A 22,531-nucleotide genomic window follows, 5' to 3' on the forward strand; every position below is an offset into this window, starting at 1 on the left:
GGGAGGGTCACCTGCAGCAAGGGGGGGGAGGGGAACTCCCCACCCCAGCTCACCCTTGCCCCGCCTTCTCCCCGAGCACGCTGTGGCCGCTTCACTTCTCTCGCCTCCCAGGCTTGCGGCGCCTAAGCTGATTGGCGCTGCAAGCCTGGGAGGCGGGAGAAGTGAAACAGCGACAGCGTGCTCGGGGAGGAGGCGGGAGAAGTGAAGCAGCGACGGCGTGCTCGGGGTGCTCGTGCTCGTAGCAGGGATGAGCTGGGGAAGGGGGGGCGCCTCAGTGCAGAGGGTGGGGAGCTGGTGCGGGGGGGGCACCTCAGGGTGGGGGCGGGAGGATGCAAGGTGGAAGTTTCGCCTAGGGCACGAAACATCCTTGTACCGGCCCTGCCTGACGCCGAAGACTCGCCGAAAACTCTCCTGGGGGCCCCTGTCGGGCCTGGGGCAAATTGCCCCACTTGCCCCTCACCCCACGGGCGGCCCTGTTCCTGGGGTCTGGAAAAGAGCTGAAGTTCCTCAGTTTCTTTGAGAATAGTAAGGACCTGACTGGTGGGAAAAAAACCTCAATCAATAGAAAGCTCTCCAGCCAAGCAGAATTCATTCCTTGTAGAGAGGTTTTTCCCTGCCCCCCGCACCAAGAAAAAGCAACTGGCTTGTGTTGCATCTGCTAACTGATGGTCAGTTAACCAGAGGTGCCAAGATGCTAAACCTGAGCCCAATTTGTAAGCAAATTTTGAAGAATCCCTCTCAGTGCAAGGTATTTGAATGCTATGATACCACGTACATGCTGCAGGTAATACTGACTGTAATTCATCTGTGGGAGTTCTAAGATTCCTCCTATTCCCAAGTGTCTCTAAATCATGAGAATTTGGATCCATTACTCCCATCCAAATAAAAGTTATTGGATTACTATACATTTAAAGATTGCTTCCTGCATCCCTACAGCTTTATAAACCAAGAGTGGGAATCTATAGAATATACTTCCTGTCAGAAAACAGAGACCTTACTGGACTTCTGCAAACAGTTAAGTTAAAACTTCAGATTGATAGTAGAAAGTCATTTTATTAATCTTTAGCACGCAAAAACACAAACTATTTTTTGCTAGGCAAGTGCAGGGATTACATAGGTTCCTATTAAATGTACAGCAGAGAGCTAACAGCCATCCACATCTATGTTCTTCTGACTCAAATTCCTTTAACTGACAAAAATAACTAATAAACAGAACATTGTCATTAATGGTGTGGTTACTGTTTGCCTGTCATTCTGTTTTAATTACATGTGGCACTTTCTGGTGTGGAGAAAATGATCAGTTTAAATGAAATCAACATGCTTTATATTGTCATAGAAGAAAGCTGACTGGATCACCTGCAAGCACATTGAGAACAACGAATGTCAGTAATTTGACATTTATTACAATGCATTTTATGCACTGTTATTTAAAATAATCTAAATCAATGGGGAGTAATCAGAACTGTAGGCTGACCAGAGTCATTTCAAATTACCGGAATGCTTTAGGCTTAGAAACCATAAACAATTCATTCCTTCAAGCAAAAATAAAAAATGTCATTTTTTTCATATGTGCAAAGGCATCCAAATAAGGAACTTGGAAGTCATTTCCATTCTTCCTGGTTCCGGACCTCTGAGAGCACATCGGTCTGATAATGTACTATTACACTCTGCTAAACACACCTGCAAAGGGAATATTGGGGTCAACTAATTTAGTCATATAGGATCTGTCTCAGCTGAAATTAGACACAGGGTTAGCATCTTTCTAGAGAGAGATTAATATGGTTCTTGGTAGAAAGATACTAACATTGTTTCAAGTCTCTGCAGATGTAGAACTTCTTCACCTTTCTAACAAGGGCATTAAAAAAATAATCAGAGGTGTAAGCAGACTATGTAACTAGTGCCACTGGGTTCCCTATGGAAGGACCATACCAATGGAGAAAAAAAAAACCAAACAACTGTATGGCCACAGTACACACTGGTCAGCAAAATAAGCATCTAATGTTATAATCAGTACACAAGGTCCAGATTGCTCCATCCCCCCAAAACCTTCAGACTGGAAGAATCAGAGTAAATTAAATGAGAAAGAACATTTATCTATTTGCAGCAAGTCAGCATTTCTTTGGAACATAAAGAACCTCACTATCTGCTACAAGTGAACTGCTGAATACTTTCACAAATGGATCCATGACTTTGTTTGCTGCTTTGCACCTGTAGTCAAGTGATCTCTTCAAAATGGAAAGATATCTTACCTGGATTCCTTTGTAGAACTATATATAATAAAAATGTTACAAAAAGTCAAACTCTAATAGTTGTTTTAGTAGAGTCCTTCTTGGCTACTTTCTATAAAGTATATAGCAGAAGACAGGCACTCTCTTCGATATCCATTATACCTTGCATCATACTGCGTGATCAGAAATCTTCGCCGTTACAAATAGGTCTTGTTCATTTAAATAGTGAAAACCATTACCCTAGTGTCTTCTAACTCCCTCTGGAGTTTATCAGCTTTGGTCTTTTCAAAGAGCAGGCTCTGTTCAAGCTCCTTAATGCGGGCATGCTCCAGTTTGGTCTGCGTCTGTTAGTAAAAAGGGAAAGGAAGAGAACACAACAGTGCCACCATCACATGCCAGCACAAAAGGAGGGAGCCACATGCAGGCCGTGCTGCCAGTATCTTCTATCAAGGATGAGCAGAGAAGATGCAGTGGGTAAAATGAACAGGGAAACTCTATGGATGAGAGAGATGGACTGAAAGTGTAAATGGTCTGATGTGTAAAATAAACAAACCACAAACAAGAAGAAATACGGACAAAAAGTAAGGTAGATTCATGCAGCCAAGTAGAAGTTATTTATCAGTATGTGAAGTTTACCAGCACAAATTAGAATAGTTAATACTTTTTAAAGAACTATAAGCCCCTTCCTCCTATCACCCCCAACTAACACTGTATATTTATTTGGCTTTAGCTGAGTTCGGTTTTTAATTATGAACTAGGGGATCAAAATTCAGACCTGGTGTACATGGGTGAAATAACACCATGGAACAGGACCAGCACACAGCAGGTCTGAATTTGGCTGTAGATATTGATTAAGGCTTCTGTAGAACACTATTTTTAATTTCTCTATAGTGCCATCAAAATCTTCCCGGCAAGTCCTGAGGATGTCAAGATTCATCTGTTGCTATCATATGAATGGTGTGAATATACAGTTACTCAAAACTACAGAACATCTTTTCCCCACCTTTCCGAAGGGGAGCAAATGTGACTGATTTAGAGTGGTTGCGCTGTAACTAAAATGCCGATTTGACCATGGTACATCACTCAAGTCTAAACTGGTTAGGCCAAGAAGAGGAAGTACCTTTGTACTTCTAAAAGGCATTGTGTTCCAAGAGAGAAAAAGAAACCACACAAAGCGGAGCCAAGTACCCTCTGCCCTTTGCTCACAAAGGGGTAGGTTTTATAAAGAACTGTGGAATATCAGGATGCAGCTCCTGAATATTCAACAAAGAGGCAGAGACACTGTGCCAAGAGTCTGAGAGAAAGCATGGGGTTTGAGAGAGATGGGAAGAGTCTAGCAGTTACTCCCTTCTTGACTTGCACCACTATGGGAGGGAAAAAGAAAAGCACATCCAGAGTTAAGAACTGTATGTCACACTCAGCTCTGAACTGCAGAGTTTAGTACATTGTGTCAATCTTAACACACATCATCATTAACCTAAAAGATGCCATCTTTTAAAAAGCAATATTCATGCCAGTTGGCTTAAGTGTCCTTTCCCAGAAAGAGGCATGACCATCCCAACAACAGGGTGACCACCTGACAGAGGCTGAATATTATTTTGTCTGTCTATGGCAAGACACGCTTCTCATCCTGAGAAGTTACCTATGCCAGACTGGAGCAACGTTCTTCTATGTGATTTAGGTGTAGCTGTTAATTTAGTGTGAAGTAGAGTGGCTGGATTAATTAACCTAAGAAATATTAATTAGAAGAAACAGGTCTTCAGCTTGCAGAGCCGGATGTAGAATATGAAGAAGAAGAGAGTAATGTGAAGATATGTGGGATCCCATCAAGGCCCTACTCCATCTATCACCATCCCAGTGTCCGTACTGTAGTGTTTCCAGAGTTGGCAGGAGATCTGTGTATACATGGGCACTCTATGTGCACTGTGCACCGGCATAGGTAATGTAGACCTAAGTCTCCACTGCCAGTGTCTGTAGTAAGATATTTTGAAATCCTGTAAAGCAGTGTTATGTATAAATAGTGGTAAGCTGATTGTGACGATCTTCAAAACAGCCCCAACAATCAAAGATCATAAGTTCTCTCTGAAGAGGAAGTGAGATGGGGGGAAAGCCTTTGTTTTGCTTCAGGTGTGTTCTCCTCCACCCATCAATTAATAAAAAGATGGCGTCACCTTAGCCTTTCATTCTGATCGCATCAAGTTATTTCTCTATCTGTGTCAAAAGCTGGAAGTTGACTGGTTCTGAACCAAAATAGTTCTGTATCCATCATGATGAAAATGATAAGCCAATTCTACCAACATAATTCAATAGGCCCCAAAACACAGGGATCCAAAAGTATTAAACGTGCTTCAGAGGCTAAACTTTCAGCAGTTCCTTGGGCTAATAAAGTTTTTATGTGATTCTATGTCTCCTTTGTTCCTGGAGATCTTCAGAGGGCTTGACAAGACTGCCAGTTTGCCAGAAGAATAAGGATTGTCCTTTTACCAACAGCTTTCCATTATGTGGTTCGATATTCTGATGGGAATTAGAGATGTTAAGAGAACTTTTAAAATGTCCAAAAGTTTTAAATGCAATAGCTTTAATTCAGAGCCTTTGTGGGACTAGTTAGTGTGACTTCAGATCGAGCAACCCAAAAAAACCCAAGCCACTAAACAGCTCTAGAAATGTCTTGAGGTTTTTTAACTAGTGGTTTGGAATAAACCAACATACATACTTTGTCACATTCCCTGAGGTGGAGTTATACAGAAAGGCATATCCAGAATTCTCCTTACATCATGAATCTCTACTAAAATACATACTATCTTAAAGCTTTCTACAGAACTCATCACATACAAAGCCTCTTTTTAATCCCTTACTTATATAGCAGCTATAACATACATATCTAGGTGATGTCCAATTATACTAAAACCTTCAGAGATCAGAGTTAACAGAACTTATTCAAAAATATCCCACCATGCAAATATTTTCTGCACTAAAACAAAAATAAAGATGCTCAGCTAAATAGACAGGTGCAATCTAAAAGATACCACTCCAAACACCACTTTTGCTCACTTAAAGAGCAAACAAACAAAAACAAAAATAAATAAGTCTGATTTCCAAAGGAAAGGCTACAATTCCAAATAGGGATATCCACTGAGGAATTGTGGCTCAGTCTGAGCTCCCTTCCAATCATCCAAAGAGACAAGTCTAAGGGACAAATTCTCCTCTTAGTTACACCAGAATCAATTTGGAAGATTCAATGAAGTTACTCCAGATTTATTTTGGGTAACAAAGGAAAGCTTGATTCAGATGTAATAATGACTGGGAAGACTATCTATTCTGGGGAATTACAATTAGATGATGAGGGGTGAGACAAATCCTGCCCTGACTTAAATCTTCTGCAACTCCACTAAGGATACATCTACTCTGCAAAAAAATCCTGTGGCAGCGAATCTCAAAACCCAGTCAACTGACTTGTGCTCATGCTATGGCACCAAAAATAACAATGTAGACAATCCTGCTTGGGTTGGAGCTCAGGCTCTGAGACCTCCGCCCATGCAGGATTTCAGAGCCCAGGCTCCAGTCCCAGCGAGAGGGTCTACACTGCTATTTTTAGCCCTGCAGCATAAACCCAAGTGCCATGGGTTTTTTTTTGCTGGGTAGATGTACCCAAAGTCGTTATGTCCCAAATGCGGGGCCATCATTTATCAACAATGCACAGCAATTGCACACCGTGCCTGCTCTCACTCTTTGAAATGAAATTCCGTTGAGTTTTGCACCTGTATCTACCTACTGATCCATCTGTACGACTATGCTGAAGCTATAATGCTGACTAATGGTTCTCTGACGGGGGCAGCAAGTCTTCAGTCCCCTGTATTGGTATGTTCACCACAGAACATGGTCTGGACAGTTTCTTATCTAGCATTCCATTAAATAATCCAACATGCCTCTCCACTCAAAAGCAGAGCAACAAGGGTTTTTCTTGGGAAATAAGCCTGTTCAGGGAGAAATTAGAAGAGAGGGATCCGGAATAAAGACAGAGGGGAATGAGGAGTGCACAAAATAGGAAAGAGGAAAGTCACATGCAGATTTACTTCTAACACACCGTGTGCTTGATTTGGAAGAATAGAGGAGACCCAGATCACGGAAGTAGCTTCACAAAAGGAACACCTAAGAATGCATAGTAGGAAATCAGTTTTAGTCTTGAGAGCTTTCTATTTTGGTGGGGGAAGAGGGGTTGCAGGAGGCAGCCTGTTATAAGATTTTCTTGATCCAAATCAAAAGCAGAGGATTTTTTTGAATTCCATCTGATTTGTACTGTGGACAGTGTAAAAGGGATTTATTTTAATGACTTGCAAAGCAATACATTTCTTCTAGCCAATCCTAAACAATTTCTCTGTGTGTTTCAGGAAGAAATCCTGTTACACTACAATGAAAAAATCCATACAATAGTTTTGTACATTGTAAATAAAGAGTTCATTCTCGTATTTTTCATAACTTTTCCTTGCATAATGCTTTCTCTTCAGCATTTCATAACAAAAGAGAGTAATCAGTAAGGAGAGGTAGGGCTATGCAATTTGTTCTCTAGGAAATTTCATGAAATGATGTACAGTGCCATCCATTGAACAGTAGTGGGAGCTCATGGGAAAGCACACAGGATTTTGTGATGAATGCAGGTTGAGGCCTGCTTTTATAGAGAAGACTTTTCAGGACTCAAGACTGTAGTTTCCTGTAAGCTCCTGTTGCTTTTCAGTTCATTGCATTGTATTAAGTTTGCGGTTTTATTTTAAAAACTAATGATGACACATTCTCCCTATCTTCAATTAAAGGGGATTTTTACAGGTGCTTAGTCATTACATACATTCCTTGTGATAAGTGTTGTAATTGCTCTGAAAGCAACATGCACACAAATACTAGAGTCAATGTTTCAATAGCAGATTATGAAGTTAGTGATTAAAGTCTATAAATAAGCATTTTATTTGTATACAATCTGTTAACATGGGATGTCTCCACACACTTAAATACCCTCTTACATTTTCAGGATCTTCAGAAATCTGCCTCTTTTGCTATCAGTAAAAATTAAAAAAACAAAAAATATATTTCACCTAAATGCTTAACACTATCACTCCAATACAACAGGAGGCATTTCATTCATTTAAATTCAGCTTACGCTCCTGAAGATATGCATCTTGTCAAACAACCAACCAGAGTCCTTAAAACAGTTTGCCATGATTTTAAACTCAATTTTAATTATTGATTTAACAAAACAAATCAAAAAAACACTTCCATGGACTCAACAACTAACAGAACAGAGTATAGATAGGTACTTTAAAATGGATGGAAGACTGACACAAAGTAGAACTTAAGGAAATGTCACATGAAATGGACCACAAGGCTAGCACTTTCATCATTAATGGTTCATAGGGTTACAAGTCAATTTAAAATTTCTATTGTTCTTTTTTCAGATTAAATATGTTAAAAAACTAGAAGACGTCCAACATTTTTATTTAAAATTTGGATTAAAAACTGGCAGTGTTGAAATGGTCTCAATTTGTTTCTTTCATATTAACAATAAAAACATTGTGTATAGAATTATTGAAGAACGTTAGACTAGAGTTCAGTACATCATACCAGCTAGACAAAGTAGGAAGGTAAACTGTGATTAGAGTACATACTTTGTATTTCACTGGTGTGCTTAATTCTGAGCTCTCGCTAAAGCAGGCACGCTGATGTTAAGTCTTTGTTGAGAGATGTGCAGGGATGGTCATTTTTTGGTATGAATCACCCAGAAGACTGAGGTGGTTAAATCTTCAGCACTCACTTCAACAGGGACATGACTATTAACTGCCAGTTTTATAACTTTAAAACTGATTTCTAGTTGTTGGTTTCTTTTAAATAATTTGAAAAATGTTAGGATTATAAACTTGCAAAAAGGATGAAATTTTACCAAGGGCTAAACTAAATTATTCTGCCACAACCGCAGCCACTCAGCTATAGAAGCCATGCTGAAGAATACAATTTACTTAAGGGCCCAGTCTTGACCATTTAAGCTTACACAAAGAGTGCAGGATTGGGTACTTGAAGGTTTAGTGATCCCCTTCCATTTGTTCTGTGTACTCCTGGAACATCAACATGCAGTTTTAACTCTTCCTTTCATTGTCTTCACACTGGTAGCAATATAATGTCTATAAAACTGTTTGCACTTCAATATCCTACCAAATGTGACTTTTACAAAGTTGGCACTGTTTTACCTCTAGGTCTCCTTTGGTAATGGACTCTTCCTCTACACGGAACTGAAGATCCTCCACCTTCCTAGGAGTCATAAATTAAGAGACAGCTTTCAAAGAGAGATTGTTTTTCGTACTTACTTTTCATTAGAAATTAAAAGCTACAGCAACACTATATTGTAAATAATTTAATCAAGTTACCAGAAAGTGGGAGAAGGGAAAAAGTTCAACCCTGATTTTAAATAAGAGAACACTGAAAAATTCACTAAAAATAAAGTATGACATCAAAATCCTTCCTGAAGTTCTTTAAAGATTGGAAGACACAGTATTAACTAAGAAAGTAGTTTAAATAAAAAAAATATTTAAATTAACTAGTCACCATCTCATTCGTTTCTTTTTTAGACTCTCAAACAATGACCTGATAAAAAGACTTGATCCAGTTGCCATCACTAATTTCTATGATTCATCTAAAAATGAATAAGAAATTAAAAAATGTATTAAAAAAATTAAGAAGTTGGGGTGGGTTGTTTTTTTTTTTTTAGAAATGCACATTCTAAAACTCTAGTATAAGTAAAGCAAGTTGATCTATTCCCATGCTGGCTGGTGGAGAGGAAGCTTGCGGGGGAGGAACTGATATGTGCTAAAGCACAACTTGCCTCATCTACACTAGAATTTCAGAACAATAGGTAGAACTTATTCCTGAACAAGATCTCAAACTCTCTTCTCCCCCCCGCACTTTTTATCCTAGTCAAACTTTAAGTGGACTGAGATGGACCAGATGGTGTGTTCCTGTGGAAGAGGGCTCTGAAGTTAGATTCTGAGCAACCTACACTAGCTCCACAGTTCTCTCAATCCCGCAAGAAATGTAGAGAGGAGAGAAAGGGTGCCTCATATCCCTTGAATGACACGCACTGGCTGAAACTTAGTTGACTGACTCTGAAGATGACCACGTCAAGTCTTCTCAGTCAAAGGCAGAGCTTGTAGGGATAGCAGAGCTTGTAGGGATACAGGGTCTTTCAGACAATTAGGGTAAAGAAAAGGAACAATAAGAATTTTAGTATTTATCTTAACAGTAATTACAACGCTGTCTACACAACAACTCTCTGCTTTTGGGAGTGAAGGATTTAACGTGGTTAGATTTCAAGTTCCTGCATGAGATTATATCTAACAGTCCAGAGAACTTTCAAAGAAATAAACCTGGAGTATTTAGGAGGAAGAGGGAGAAATACTACACTGCTGAAGCTGTGAACTTTCCCAAGCTGCAAAATACCACTTCAGTTAATGTGTATCAGTCATGTACAGCAACAGCTATGTTGCTTGGCAACATGCTGAAGGTGAGCTCAAGGCCAACGAGGACCAGAGTTAAAGTAGTCCCTCGCTGCCCTAGCAGCCGGTGAAAACAGGCTCATAGGATTTATTATAGAAGGAGCTTTTATTTTAAGCCCCGTACGATGCAACTTGCAGAAGCTGCCTCAATACCACCACCTCTGCAGGTTGCAAACTATTGGTCTAAGCAATTCCAAAGCATGAACTATTCAAGTCACTTCAAACAGCCACAACACCCTATATTTGTCCCATTTGGAATTAGTCTGTTACTGGCAAACCACCACATTTGAAACACCAAACCTTGTTTGTGATGGAGAGAAATCCTCAATAAAGTTTTTGGTTCACCTTTTCTCTTCCTCAAGCTGGTTGAGAAGCTCCACTTTCTCCCTATCAGCAGCTTCGACCATGGCCCGCAACTGGTCCATTTTTGCTTCCATTTCCAGTACATGCTAATTAGCAGCAATGACACAGAATTTAGAAAGTAAAAAGATTAGGCAAGTCAATATTTACTTGAAGAAGTTTAAACAGGGTTCTATTTAAGGGTGAAGAAAGCCATATGGTTTGCAGAAAATCAAAATGGACAGTCATCTATTCCACATGGAGGTGTAAATGGAAAGATTAAGAACAAATACTTATAGCTTGGTAAAAATGATAACCCAGGGGACAGGCGCACGATAACCATTTACCAATATACCAATGGTATAAGCAGCAAGGGGAGGTGTGGTATAATGGGCATTAATTAGAAGGAATTGGATGAAATATGAAAAGCAAAATCTAGGCTAAATATCAGACTAAGGCTTCCTGAAGCGAGCTCTATCATGTAAGAGATATCATACTGGGTCAGACCACTGTTCATTTTGCCCAGTATCCTGTCTCCTACAGTGGCATGTACCAGGGTTTCAGGGCCACTGTATAGAACAAAGTAATTAAGGAGTAATTCACCAAGGTCTTCCACTCCCATCTTCTGGCAGTCAGAGGTTTAGTGTTGCACTGAGCATGGGGTTGCATCCCTGATCATCTGAGCTAATAACCACTGATGGACCATTCTTCCATTAACGTGTCCAGTTCTTTTTTGAACCCAGTTATACTTCTGGTCATTATAACATCCCATAGCAATGAGCTTCACAGGTTACTTGTGTAAAGTACTTCCTCTTGTATCAAACCCACTGTGCATTAAATTTCATCAGATGACCCCAAGTTTTTGTGTTGTGTGAAAGAGTAAATAATACTTTTATTCATATCTTCCACATCACGATTCTCTATCATATCCCCCCCACCCCCTCTTAGTCATCTCTTTTCTAAAATGAACTGTCCTAATCTTTTTGGTCTCTCCTTGTATGGAAGCAGTTCCATACCCCTGATCATCATTGTTGCCATTCTCTGCACCTTTTCCAGTTTCTCTATATACTTTTTGAGATAGGGCAACAAGAACAGGACACAGTATTCAAGATGTTAGCAGATCATGGATTTATATAGTGACAGTATGATATTTTCTGTCTTATTTTCTATCCCTCTCCTAATAGTTCCTAACATTCTGTTAGCCTTTTTGACTGCTGCTAAGCACTGAGTGGAAGTTTTCAGAGAACTATCCACAGTGACTCCACGATCTCTTTCTTGGGGGGTAACAGCTAATTGAGAGCCCACTGCAGTATAAATATAGCTGGGATTATTTTTCTTCCAATATGCATTACTCAGCATTTATCAATGTTGAATTTCATTTCATTCCATATGGAATGGTCTCTCAAGGAATGTCGGGGTTGCATAAGCATTTGGGATGTGTAAAAATAGACTGGCTGAAGGAATAGAATTTATACATTACAGATAATAATCCTGCAATGGCCACTTAGGGAATGGACTAGACAGCACCAAATAGGTAGCTTCTGTCTTTAGTCTACAATCTGGAAATGATTGTTAACAATATTTATTGTGAGCTTCTTAATTAAGTTATTATTGCCTAAGAGAGCTTGTTTCCAATGAGTAATTTTAACAACAAATGTTAGAATGCCCCCTACCCAACTGCTCAGGGCACTGTACAATATTTAACAGTGTTTTTAAAATACCACCTCTTAAAATTCAGAATGAACTATAAACATAACTTCTTAAAAAGTCTCAACTTCACCATTCCAGGAACCTCTAAGAAGAGCAGTGGCTACAAACTAGACTCAATTTTAAAATAGTGCCCATTACTCCCAAACTTGTCCAATCAAATAATAAAACCTAGTGTGAAGTTGAAAGAAGTTGGCTGTCCTACAAGCATCATGTCAAGAGCAGCATTATTTCTCACCTGATCATGTCCATCTCGAGCCAATGCCAGTTCCTGCTCTATTTCCCCTACATGACTTGTTGCTTTAGCAACCTCAGCCCTCTCCAGGTCCCTCTCTGCCAGAAGCTGTTCAATATGCTGCTGCTTCTCCTTCAGAGCCTCCTGGAGAGCAGTGGTGCCAGAAATTTTTCTTGCATATCGGGAAGATGTTTCTGTTAACTTCAAAAAAGCAAATATGTTAAAAACCTCATTATCAAATAAAAAGGAAGGATATAATCTTATTGTACAAGCATTTTGGGTGCTAGCTAAGCAGATGTTTATACCTGACTGCAGCTTCTCCCACACTTTATATATCAAAAGCAATGAGAGGGGAAGATAATTTATTTCCTGATTTGAAAATTAATTTCAAATTAGTTGCTCCAGAAGTTAATAAGGGACATGATTGTGCAGCAAAATTGTTACATGGCAATCAGCAGGTGCTGTAAAGGAGACCGAAGAGTTCAAATGAAAAAAGGCTGGCCTCAATCTAAGATGAGTACTGTAGACTCAGTCGAAGGCTAGCTTGTTAGGTTGCTGCTAAGCACCTTTTTTTCATGAGCCCTGGCTAGATATAAACATGTCCTCATAGTAAAATTAGACATTCTTCCCTTATATATGGAATCATAATCTTGGGTCACTTTCTGCAAAGTAAGAACATTTTAGGTTTCCAAATGGATTGTGAAAAGCCTTCCCCAGGAAGTCCCATTACCACCTTTTGTGTCTATGAAGGGTGGATAAATATTGAGAGTAAAATTCTGCTGTCTTCATTTGAGACAATCTCCCATTGAAGCCAATGGGAATTTTCCTTGACTAAAAGGGAAAGTTCTTCAATCCTTGTCACTATCAGTACATTCTGAAGAAGTATAATTGATATCTGATAGGAATCACTCTGAGGATTTGAGTCAAACTAATAGTTTTTTGAAAGAACTGCTTTGGAATGACTAAAATTAAGGGTATAAATATAAATGAATCTATCTGCAAAATGTAATCTCTCTCAAATGAGACTAAGGCTTTGCTTGATCAAGTGTGCCCACTGTTCCACTTAATAGAATTGGCTCTTACAATGATTAGTGAGAATTTAGTGTGTCCTTATCCTCCATTTTGTCAAAACTTATTGCACTGGGCGGGAAAGTGGCAGAACTGAAAGTACAAGAATTTCTACTATTGAGTAATAGTTATTGAACAAGTTGCAGGTGCAGCAAGTATTGAGATAGTAAATTTGTTATAATATGAAACAATTGACCTGAAACCTAGTAATCCAAACTTTCTTCCAAGGTCTTAAACTATAGATAGCATTTTTGATCCTAGTTCTTATCAAAATCTCAATTATTCAAAATCATAACCTTGCTCCCTGGGTAGATTAGTTTTAAACAGTATCACAGTAGTTGTGACCAAGAGTGGGAACATGTCTCTTTCATGGTCTTTCCAAAGACTGGACAATTGAACAATACTGCTATATCCAGTGGGGAATGCTGGCATTGGAGAACATCAGTCCAGACTTCCCTTTCTATGTTCTAAATTAAAAAGAATGGTTTTTGCCATTATCTTGCATTGGCGGGGGAAAATGCATCTTCTCTCTCTTTTGAGCACTAGGAATCGCTACAGATTCTAACATTTCCAAATTGGCTACGAATAACCTAGCTTTCCAAGAAAGTCTGCAAACACTGTACTTCTCAAGTGATTCAAAAAGTACTAGGGAGAATTACTTTAGCTCCTCCATCCCAGGAGCATGACAAAAACTCAGCTCATGTCTCTTCAATTCTGCAGATTTTCAAAGCACTTCATTTCATTAATGGTCTAAAAACTAAAACGTTTCAGTACTAGACAAAAAAGAATTCACATTAGGGGACAGACTCAAATAGCCACAGACGGCTTTTCTATATTACAGGCTCATATACCTTGGTGCTGGTGACTCATTGCATATGCAAGCGAAAAGAACAGAAGCCTTGGATAAATTAGAAGAATGGGTGGAAGCCTGGTAAATTCCAGACAAGATATAAAATTACCAGAAAACATTCTATTTGGAATTTCAGAGTAGTAGAGATTTGCTGTGACTAAAATGTGAACACGATCAAAGAAACTTGGGGCTTCTTGCAATAAACAGCATTTTCCTCTGAGAGAGGAAAATGTCAAAAGATTATTTTGACAAGCAGAATCTCTTCTGCCCCTGGACCCTTAAGCATTCATCCTCAATCAGAATGGAGTATAAGAAAGGGGACTGGAGCATTACTGTGACAAAATAAGTAACTCTCCAAAGACTATTAGAGCCTATAATTACATTCCCTCTTATGCTATGATCCTGTTAAGAATACTAAACTAAGCTGGATTGATCCAGGTCAGTACATGATGGGAGCCCTCCAATGAGTAAGCAGGTGCTGCAGAAGAATGGTCTTCTTCCCTATGAGTCAGTACTGAACCAATGCACCTGTATATGTTTAGGGGGCACTGTGCTGCTGGAAGTGGATATTTCAGAAAAGACTGAGAAGAAAAAAGGTGCCATTCACTTGTGGCGAATAAAGATCCATGTGCTTTTTATAATAAGGTGTTAGTCCTGTTGTCCTGGCCAATGTTGACTTGGGTAACTACTTCTGCCCATGTGAAATCTGCTTCCGTTTCAAATGAATATGGTAACAATAATATCTTCCCTGTCTCAAACCAGCTGTTCAGTGGAGCTGTATGCTAGCGGCTCAGTTTCATTCCAGAGGTGGCTGAATTTCAGTAGCAGTTGACATGGTCCCTACATAGTATCTGTATATTAATTTCTGGGGATTATAAAAAAAGCTCTGGAATCTTCTGGGGATGAATGGTGCAATAGAAAATTACTCCTACACTCTTAATTGCCTAGTTGTTAAGGAAGATATCAAGCTTTCCCAAGTTTGATATCAAGCTTTCCCAGAGGATTCCTAAGTTTCCTTTTTATTACACATGACCCAACACTATGACATTTTATACCAAACTTTAAAAAATGAACATAAATATAAAATATATTAGGTCATAAATTAGTACTATGTTAAAATTAATGTCAACACCATACTTTGCAGCTTCTACTCCTTAAAAGCTCACAGAATTAAAATCAATTAGGAAAAGAAAGAGGCTTCTTATCAGCAAAGGCAGATGTTGGATTTCCACATTACATTTCTTTACTGATCCATTACACACAACCATTTCTCCTATGGAAAAAGAAAAAGATATTGCATTTTGGTCTAGCTGAGGCTTCTAACATTACGCTTAGTCAGACACAAGTTCATCTGTGGAAACTTTAATGTGAGCCAAGTCTGCAAACGTTAATGGAGCTTTAGCAGAGAAGCAGCCCTGGAAAAATGGACAACTCTCTACAACGTGGATACCAGAATACATTGATGCCCTTCATTTTGCTGACTGCATAAGCCCCTTTCTTATTGCAAAAACGTCAGTTAGTTTGAGTTAACTGTTAAATATATAAAGGTAAATGTATAAACATTTATCCATTCCTCAGGGCTAGCTAAGATTTCCTACATGCATGCTTTGAGTGAAACACAAAAAGAGCACAATGAAACATATTATGCTCTTCACAAGAATTGGTCTATCCTCAGTTTACATAAGCAAACCACAGGCATGTGCCATATGGGTTCCTGCTTGGAAATGTAAAGCATGCAATAGAAAAAGAACCTTACTAGTCCTGTACGACTTGGCTTGCTGCTTACTGATGATGCCACAGAACTGAGAGAACTCAGGGAAGATGCACTTGGACTGCGTTTCAGAGCTGACGGCGTTGCAACCACTTTTCTCACAGTTGCCTTGGCTTTAGCTGGTGTGGTTGATGGAAATCCAATCTTGGTAACTTTGTGGACTGGTGCAAACAAGCCATATTTTGGCTGACACTGAAAATACCTTTAGAAAAAACAAAAGCAGATGAGGGCATTAAATAGATTAAGACTGCAGAGAATTACCTTTTCATGTACAGTATGGCAACTTCTAAGGAATTCCACATCAGTCTAAACAAGGGGAAGAGGTTGCTGGTATTAAGGCTGCTTAGCAATTTCCATTATAAAATTCTTACAGCCTCTTTACTGAGAAGCTCCAGCACTTTGCTTGCAGAAAACTCAGCAGTTAGAAAGCTCTTGGCCTATAGAAATTCAATTCAGGTTTAGCAGAGTTAAATCTCCATTTCCCTTCTGTCACATGCATTCTTCCAAGCAAACGGGGGCACCTCTTTGAGAAAAGGAAATCTTTCAAGACCTTCTGCTAGCTGCATTAAATTAATTATAATTATTTGTATTGTGTAACACCTAGAGACTGCTGTCAGGGATCAGGGCATCATTGTGCCAGACACTGTATGCACAAACAACACAGGTCTCCATCGCAAAGACCTTACAGACTACGTAAACATTAATATGAGGTTTGGAAGATACATAAAACCCCAAGCAATTTTGTGTTACTGAAAGTTATTATTATAGGATTATAAACTAACCTTGTTCCAGCCACTGCTCCGTCATTCTTTCCCAGAGGCTCATCTAATTCTACTCCACACCACTCTCCTTTAGCAAAGTCAGTTTCCCCCAGAAAACGTACTACTCCAGCTTTGGTGCCACCAACCTGAAGAGGGGGGAAAAGTGTAATAATTTTTACTGAGTTTCCAAACTAAAACATCAAATCAGATGTAAAAATATTTAGCAATTTCATAAACACACTGCAAATTAAGGATTAAATGTGATTCAACCAGTAAGTATTTAGAAATATTTACTCTAACTTTACCACTGCTTCTATTTTAACATGTTGAGTGTGTCTCCAGAACCACAATCATGACTGAATAAGACTAAAAATATATTTACCACTACCCAGTGCAGATGTGGGGAACTGACAGCATTGGAACCTGGGCTGTAGCCAATTTCAGATGATCTGATGGTCCCTTCTAGCCTTAAACTCCATTACTCTAAATTAAGTTTTTCCTGCACCTATTTAGAATGGTTTATTATTGTAAGTTTGTGAGGGAAGGAGAAGACCCTACAGCACTTTAGCTTCCTCATTGGACTAATTCAGATTAGCTAAATACTACAATTATTCATACATTTAAAGGAAATATAAAGCACGAGCGTTAGCAGGCTTGCAAAAGGGAGCACTTATTTGAATGGGTTTTGTAGGGAAGAAAAGGCCCAGAAAGTGCTTTTTCTCAGCGTGTACTCCTGACCAGTGCATCCTAAATCATTCACTTTGCTTAGAAGTGTTGGGAGACCTTTCCAGAAACCAAGATGGTGCTCTACTCACTTACAGCACATCCGTGCAAGATACAGCTTCACCACTAAGAGAGGAAAGGAGGGCTTCAGTGTGACTGACCATCTACTACTGGAACAAGCCCAGCATGGCAGGAGTCTTGGAGGTCAGGGTAACGGTGTGTTGTGGCCTCCCTGTGAGAAAATCTGTGCAGCTTCTGCATCTAGCACTATAAGTTTCATATGCACCAAATGTCAATCAAAACTACTTTTTCAAGAGGTTCCCTCATACACCAAGGGCATTTTTGGCACTTCTTTTTGGTATTTGCAATTCCCAGCACACCCTGCAGTGAAAAGGAATCTATACCTTGGACAAGAAACTTAAAGTGACCTGCCAAGACAATAAAATGGGTTTGTATCACTTCTCTTATTTATCACGTTCAAAGCCTGATCTAGATTTTAAAATACTGTTTTTTTACATTAGCAATTCAGGCCTCGTTCACTCCATTTTCCTGAGAAACTCTCTGGATGACTAGAGCACTAATAGCTTTGTTTCATCATAGATATGAAGGAAACGAAACCTGACTGGGAGGGGGAGTGATTTTTATTTAAACGGTTTTATTTTTATTTACACCTATTTATTTGAGAAGCCTGAATTCTCATTAAAGAATCAAACACTCCTTCCATTAATGACAGAGAAAGCTTCGAATATGCATACCAGGAACCTCCAAAAAACAGGGAAGTTCAGAATTTTCTCTCCTATTTCTAAAGTGAAAAAACAAGCAGGAAAGTGCCTTTCTGGTGGTCTTTATACACCTCTACCCAGATACAACACGACCTGATATAACACGAATTCGGATATAATGCGGTAAAGCGGCGCTTGGGGTGGAGGCAGGGTTGTGCACTCCAGTGGCTCAAAGCAAGTTCGATATAATGCAGTTTCACCTATAACAGCGTAAGATTTTTTGGCTCCTGAAGACAGCGTTATATCAGGGTAGAGGTGTACCTGCTAAACGAGGCAGATCTGTGTTTTTCCCCTGCACAGGTCACTTTCAATAACATTTAATCTACAGAGTATCTTTATGTCTTTGTTTTTATGCTGGTATAGTAAGTCATTTTTGCTCGGGGGGGGGAGGGAACAAACACTTTATATTTACGATTAACAAAACACAGGTAAATATAGTACTAGGAAAATGTTTGGTACCTGGTGCTTCTGGCATGGAAAAGACAGTGTTTATCCTCATTCGTAAAAGAGCAACAAGAAAAAAAAATCTAAGTTGACAGACCGGAAGTCACATGGGATCCCAACACCTTTTTACATTCCAGTATAACTAGCATGCTTCATATTCAGTATTTCCCTGAAAGAACTATTCCCTGAATCCAAATGTGTTCCCTCCTCCCTCAAATCATCCAACTTTTCTCCCAGGGCTAAACAGCAAACACACATCTCAAAATAAAATCTAAAGGGGGGAAAAAAAAACAAAACAAAACCCCCAAACAGAAAATGAAGCTGCAAAGTCAATGCCAGACTCATTACACTGCCCTCATCCCACACCCTGTGTACTTTAAACCAGGAAGCAACCAAGAGTGTTAGAGAACTAAAAAATTTGCCTTTGAGCTCTTGTCAAATATCCATCCATCTATTTCTAACCCCACTGCAATATCTGAGATTTCACCAAATCTTTGATTTTACAGAAATACTGGCCCTAAATCTCTAGTATAAATCTGATTTAATTGCAGCTTTCTACTCTTGCATAGAAGCTATAGATCTGCCTGAAATAAAAATTTAAAGTTAGATCGTTAGATGTCATATGTTAAGTGCTCAGCACTTACAGAAATGTATGAACAATTTTAAAATAGGTACGAAGAAAACGAAATGCAGAGGAACAGCCAACTGCTAAAGTTGTAACATTTCAACTATGCCTGTAAAATTAAAGTGCCAGAAACCTTCTACTGTGGATGTAATTATACCAGCATAAGCACTTTTATACCAGTGCAGCTTATATTGGTATAACTGGGTCCACAATGGGGCTTTTACTGGTATAACTATTTCAGTTTAAAAAAAAAAAAATCACACTCCCCTAACCAAAATGGCTATACAGATAAAACTTTTCAAATACAGACCAAGCCTTAGTGTCATATGGCTAAAGTGCAAGTCATCCTGCTACTAAAATACTCCTTGCCAATATTATCACTGAATGCAATTTACTACAGCCCTTAAAATATGGAAAAGAAGTTGCTGGAGAAGTATATCAAAAAGCTGTGCAACATCCACGATTTGTTGTATTTGGAGGCATGCTTATTTCACAATGGAGCATAAATGAACAAGTAAAAAAAGCCTTGTACAAGAGTTATAAAAAGTTAAATGAATAATAGGGCAACATTACAACGTGATGAAGACAGCTACTCTGTGACCTTCACTCACACCGAGGCAGGCCACTAAATGATTGAACAGCAAAGAGAAGGCCTGCCAAATATTTTTAGCTGATCGTCACACTCAACATATTCGAGATGGATAACATCAAATAATAATGAACCAATGTGGTTAATATAGACTTCTGGCCTTTGTGGGATAGAGAAATTCAGTTTAGGGTCCCAGCTGGGGTTTCATTGAAAAAGTGGGAAAACACAGTGATCAAATAGAACTGGTCATAAATTCTAAGACTACATACATTTACCCCAACAAGATGTTAAGGAATGAAAGATGTTCGTCTCTAGTTTACAAGCATTCATTTCAAAAACTTCCTGAAGAAACCAGGTGGGTGTGAATGAACCAAATTATGTGAATAGGCATCTTTATATAATTCTGCATTTCTAAACAGGGAGAGGAGTGGAGTGTGGTAGTATACTACCGCAGTGGCTACATTCAAGGATCACATTCATCCTTTTTACCCCAACATCACACTGGGAGCTGATGTTCAGTAGCTTGTCTACCATGACTTCAATATCCTTTTCAGAGTCACTGCTTTTCAAGATACAGTTCTCCCATTCTGTAGGTATAGCCAGCAATCCAGATCTCTCTTTCTGACTGCCCTGTCATCATGACTAACCACTCTGTCGATCTTTGTGTCATCTGAAAATGTTATCAGCAGTAATTTTGTATTTACTTCCAGTCACTGCTGAACGTGTCGAACAGAATTGGTCCTAATACCAACCCTGCCAAACACCTCATTTGATAATTCTCCATGACAACTACTTTTTGAAAGGTCAGTTAGGCCATTCTTAATCCATTTAACATGTGCTTTATTGATATTGTATAGTGATAATATTTTAATCAGAAGGTTGTACAGTACTAAGTGAAACACCTTATAAAAATCTAAATATATCACACTGATGCCGTTACCTTTACCTATCAAACTTGTAATCTCATCAGAGACAAAATCAGATTTGACCAGACCTATTTTCCATAAAACTATGTTGACCACCATTAATAATATTCCTATCCTTTAAGACTTTTTCAACTGAATTCCATATCAACTGTTCCATTGTTTTGCCCAGATTGATGTCAGGCTAACTGGCCAATAGTTAACCAGGTGATCCTGCTTGCCCTTTTTTGAATATTGGCACAACATTAACACTTTTTGCTTGATTAGTTGCCTGAAGCATCCGCTAAAGAACCTGAGCCCATAGTTGAGCTTGCTTAAAAAACTAAAAAACAAAAACTCCTGATAGCGTGGCTTTCATCAAGATGTAAAACTACATGGGAATCCAAATGTCAGTAACTGAAGACATTCCATAGAATTGCAGAAGAGGAAACTATTTGGAAAATGTTTGGACTAATTCCATGGTGCAAAAGACTCATACAAATTTACAACTGCAAAAGCACAAAGCTCCAGTGAAACAAAGAATTGCTTTCTGAGCCATCCAACATGTAAACTAGCAAAACTAAGTCCAAGTTGTTCTGACTGTTCCCTGGACATTCTTCCCCTTGGAGAAAAAAATCCACCTCTCCCATCCCCACCAAAAAAAAAAAAGTGTAGTGCTCTATACAGAAACAAATTTAAAGTATCAATAGGTAGATATAAGAGATTAATTGCTTATGTGTCTTAAATGTTATTCCATCCTGGTGTCTCACATTTAATTTATAATTAACCAATCACCTTGCTGTGCCAGTAATTAAAACGGCAAAGTAAATATATGGGCTTATCTTTAAGCAAATTAGAAGAAAGACATCTTGCCCTAATGTTTATTCACAGGCAACATTAAAAGTACAATGATATTTTACATACACAATCACCAGGGTTATGGGCAAAGTCAAGTTTAGCTTTGTTTATTCCCAACTGAATGTCATCTGACTTGCTGATTGCAATGTTCTCGTGTTTTTAAAAATCTAGTAAATACATGGGGTATGGTTATAAAACTTAACCATTGTAAAACCACTGTAATCGCTCCAAATTCAGTTCTTGCAATCTGTACATAAGGCAGTTAACTTTTTTCCATACTATTATTTCTTCTAACAAGCCTTTGGTTGTCAAAACTAGCGTAGAATGCCAAGAAGTAGGAAATATGGATTCATGCTGCAGTTAAGCAAGCTACAGATGCAGCTGTAAACAGCCAAAGAGAAGAATCTGTGTTAGTGATGCAATGTGCTAAAAATATTTTGGGGGGAGTCAAGCCACCTCTTATATAGGGTACCATAGTTCAGAAGAACATAGTTAGCTGAAAATGAGAAGAATAATGGAAACACATGTATTTACAGCACAATGCTTATACAGCGATACAAATCTGAGAACTATGCTGTGGATGTCATAGTAAAATTTGGCCCTTGGATAATAGAGTTGATATAGCACAATATCCTTCACACCAAAACAGTTTAATTTGGCTAAGAACCCTGCCCACACATCTTTAACAATCGGAAGTCTGCAAGATCCATGTTTTCATTAAAAAAAAATAAAATCCCTAATTAGGTGTGAGGAGGCACCAGCATTCTCATTCTCTCTCTCTCAGGTGCTAGGCTAGCTGGATCTTGCTCAGGGTCTAACTGGTCACCATAAGTGGGGTCGGGATTGGCAGAGACCTCAATGGGTGGGGAGGGGGCTTGCCCATAGTTCTCTGACAGGTTCACCTTGGAACACAGATTTCAAGGGACAAAACTGACAAGCAAGCATGTTCACTTATTAATTCACGTCCATTATCTCAATGTGAGGAAGTAACTTTCAACAAACAACTTACAGTGAGCAATAAGATAAAATGAGAGATTAGTTTTCACTGAGTCCACACAAGGTGAACACCCTCTTATAAAAAGGCCACATCAGCATATGCCTGCTAATCTAGATTGTA

The 22,531-nt window shown here is 38.9% G+C and overlaps 1 protein-coding gene across 11 annotated transcripts in view; it reads right to left on the reverse strand.

Annotated features, from left to right (window-relative positions):
• The window catches only part of CLIP1 (CAP-Gly domain containing linker protein 1), a 128,501-nt gene that overhangs the window by 46,919 nt on the left and 59,051 nt on the right, over positions 1-22,531 (reverse strand). For 5 of the 11 annotated variants that reach the window (XM_050923894.1, XM_050923896.1, XM_050923900.1 and 2 more), the window contains exons 4-10: positions 16,513-16,637; positions 15,716-15,932; positions 12,045-12,242; positions 10,106-10,209; positions 8,459-8,519; positions 7,241-7,273; positions 2,468-2,572 (exon numbers count right to left, since the gene is read on the reverse strand). In XM_050923894.1, coding sequence (XP_050779851.1) covers positions 2,468-2,572; positions 7,241-7,273; positions 8,459-8,519; positions 10,106-10,209; positions 12,045-12,242; positions 15,716-15,932; positions 16,513-16,637 — 843 coding nt within the window. The remainder of the gene's footprint in view (positions 1-2,467; positions 2,573-7,240; positions 7,274-8,458; positions 8,520-10,105; positions 10,210-12,044; positions 12,243-15,715; positions 15,933-16,512; positions 16,638-22,531) is intronic. The other 6 variants (XM_050923897.1, XM_050923906.1, XM_050923905.1 and 3 more) reach the window with 2 other exon arrangements.

Source organism: Gopherus flavomarginatus, chromosome 15 (genome assembly GCF_025201925.1).
Source record: "Gopherus flavomarginatus isolate rGopFla2 chromosome 15, rGopFla2.mat.asm, whole genome shotgun sequence".
NCBI classification, from domain to species: Eukaryota; Metazoa; Chordata; order Testudines; family Testudinidae; genus Gopherus; species Gopherus flavomarginatus.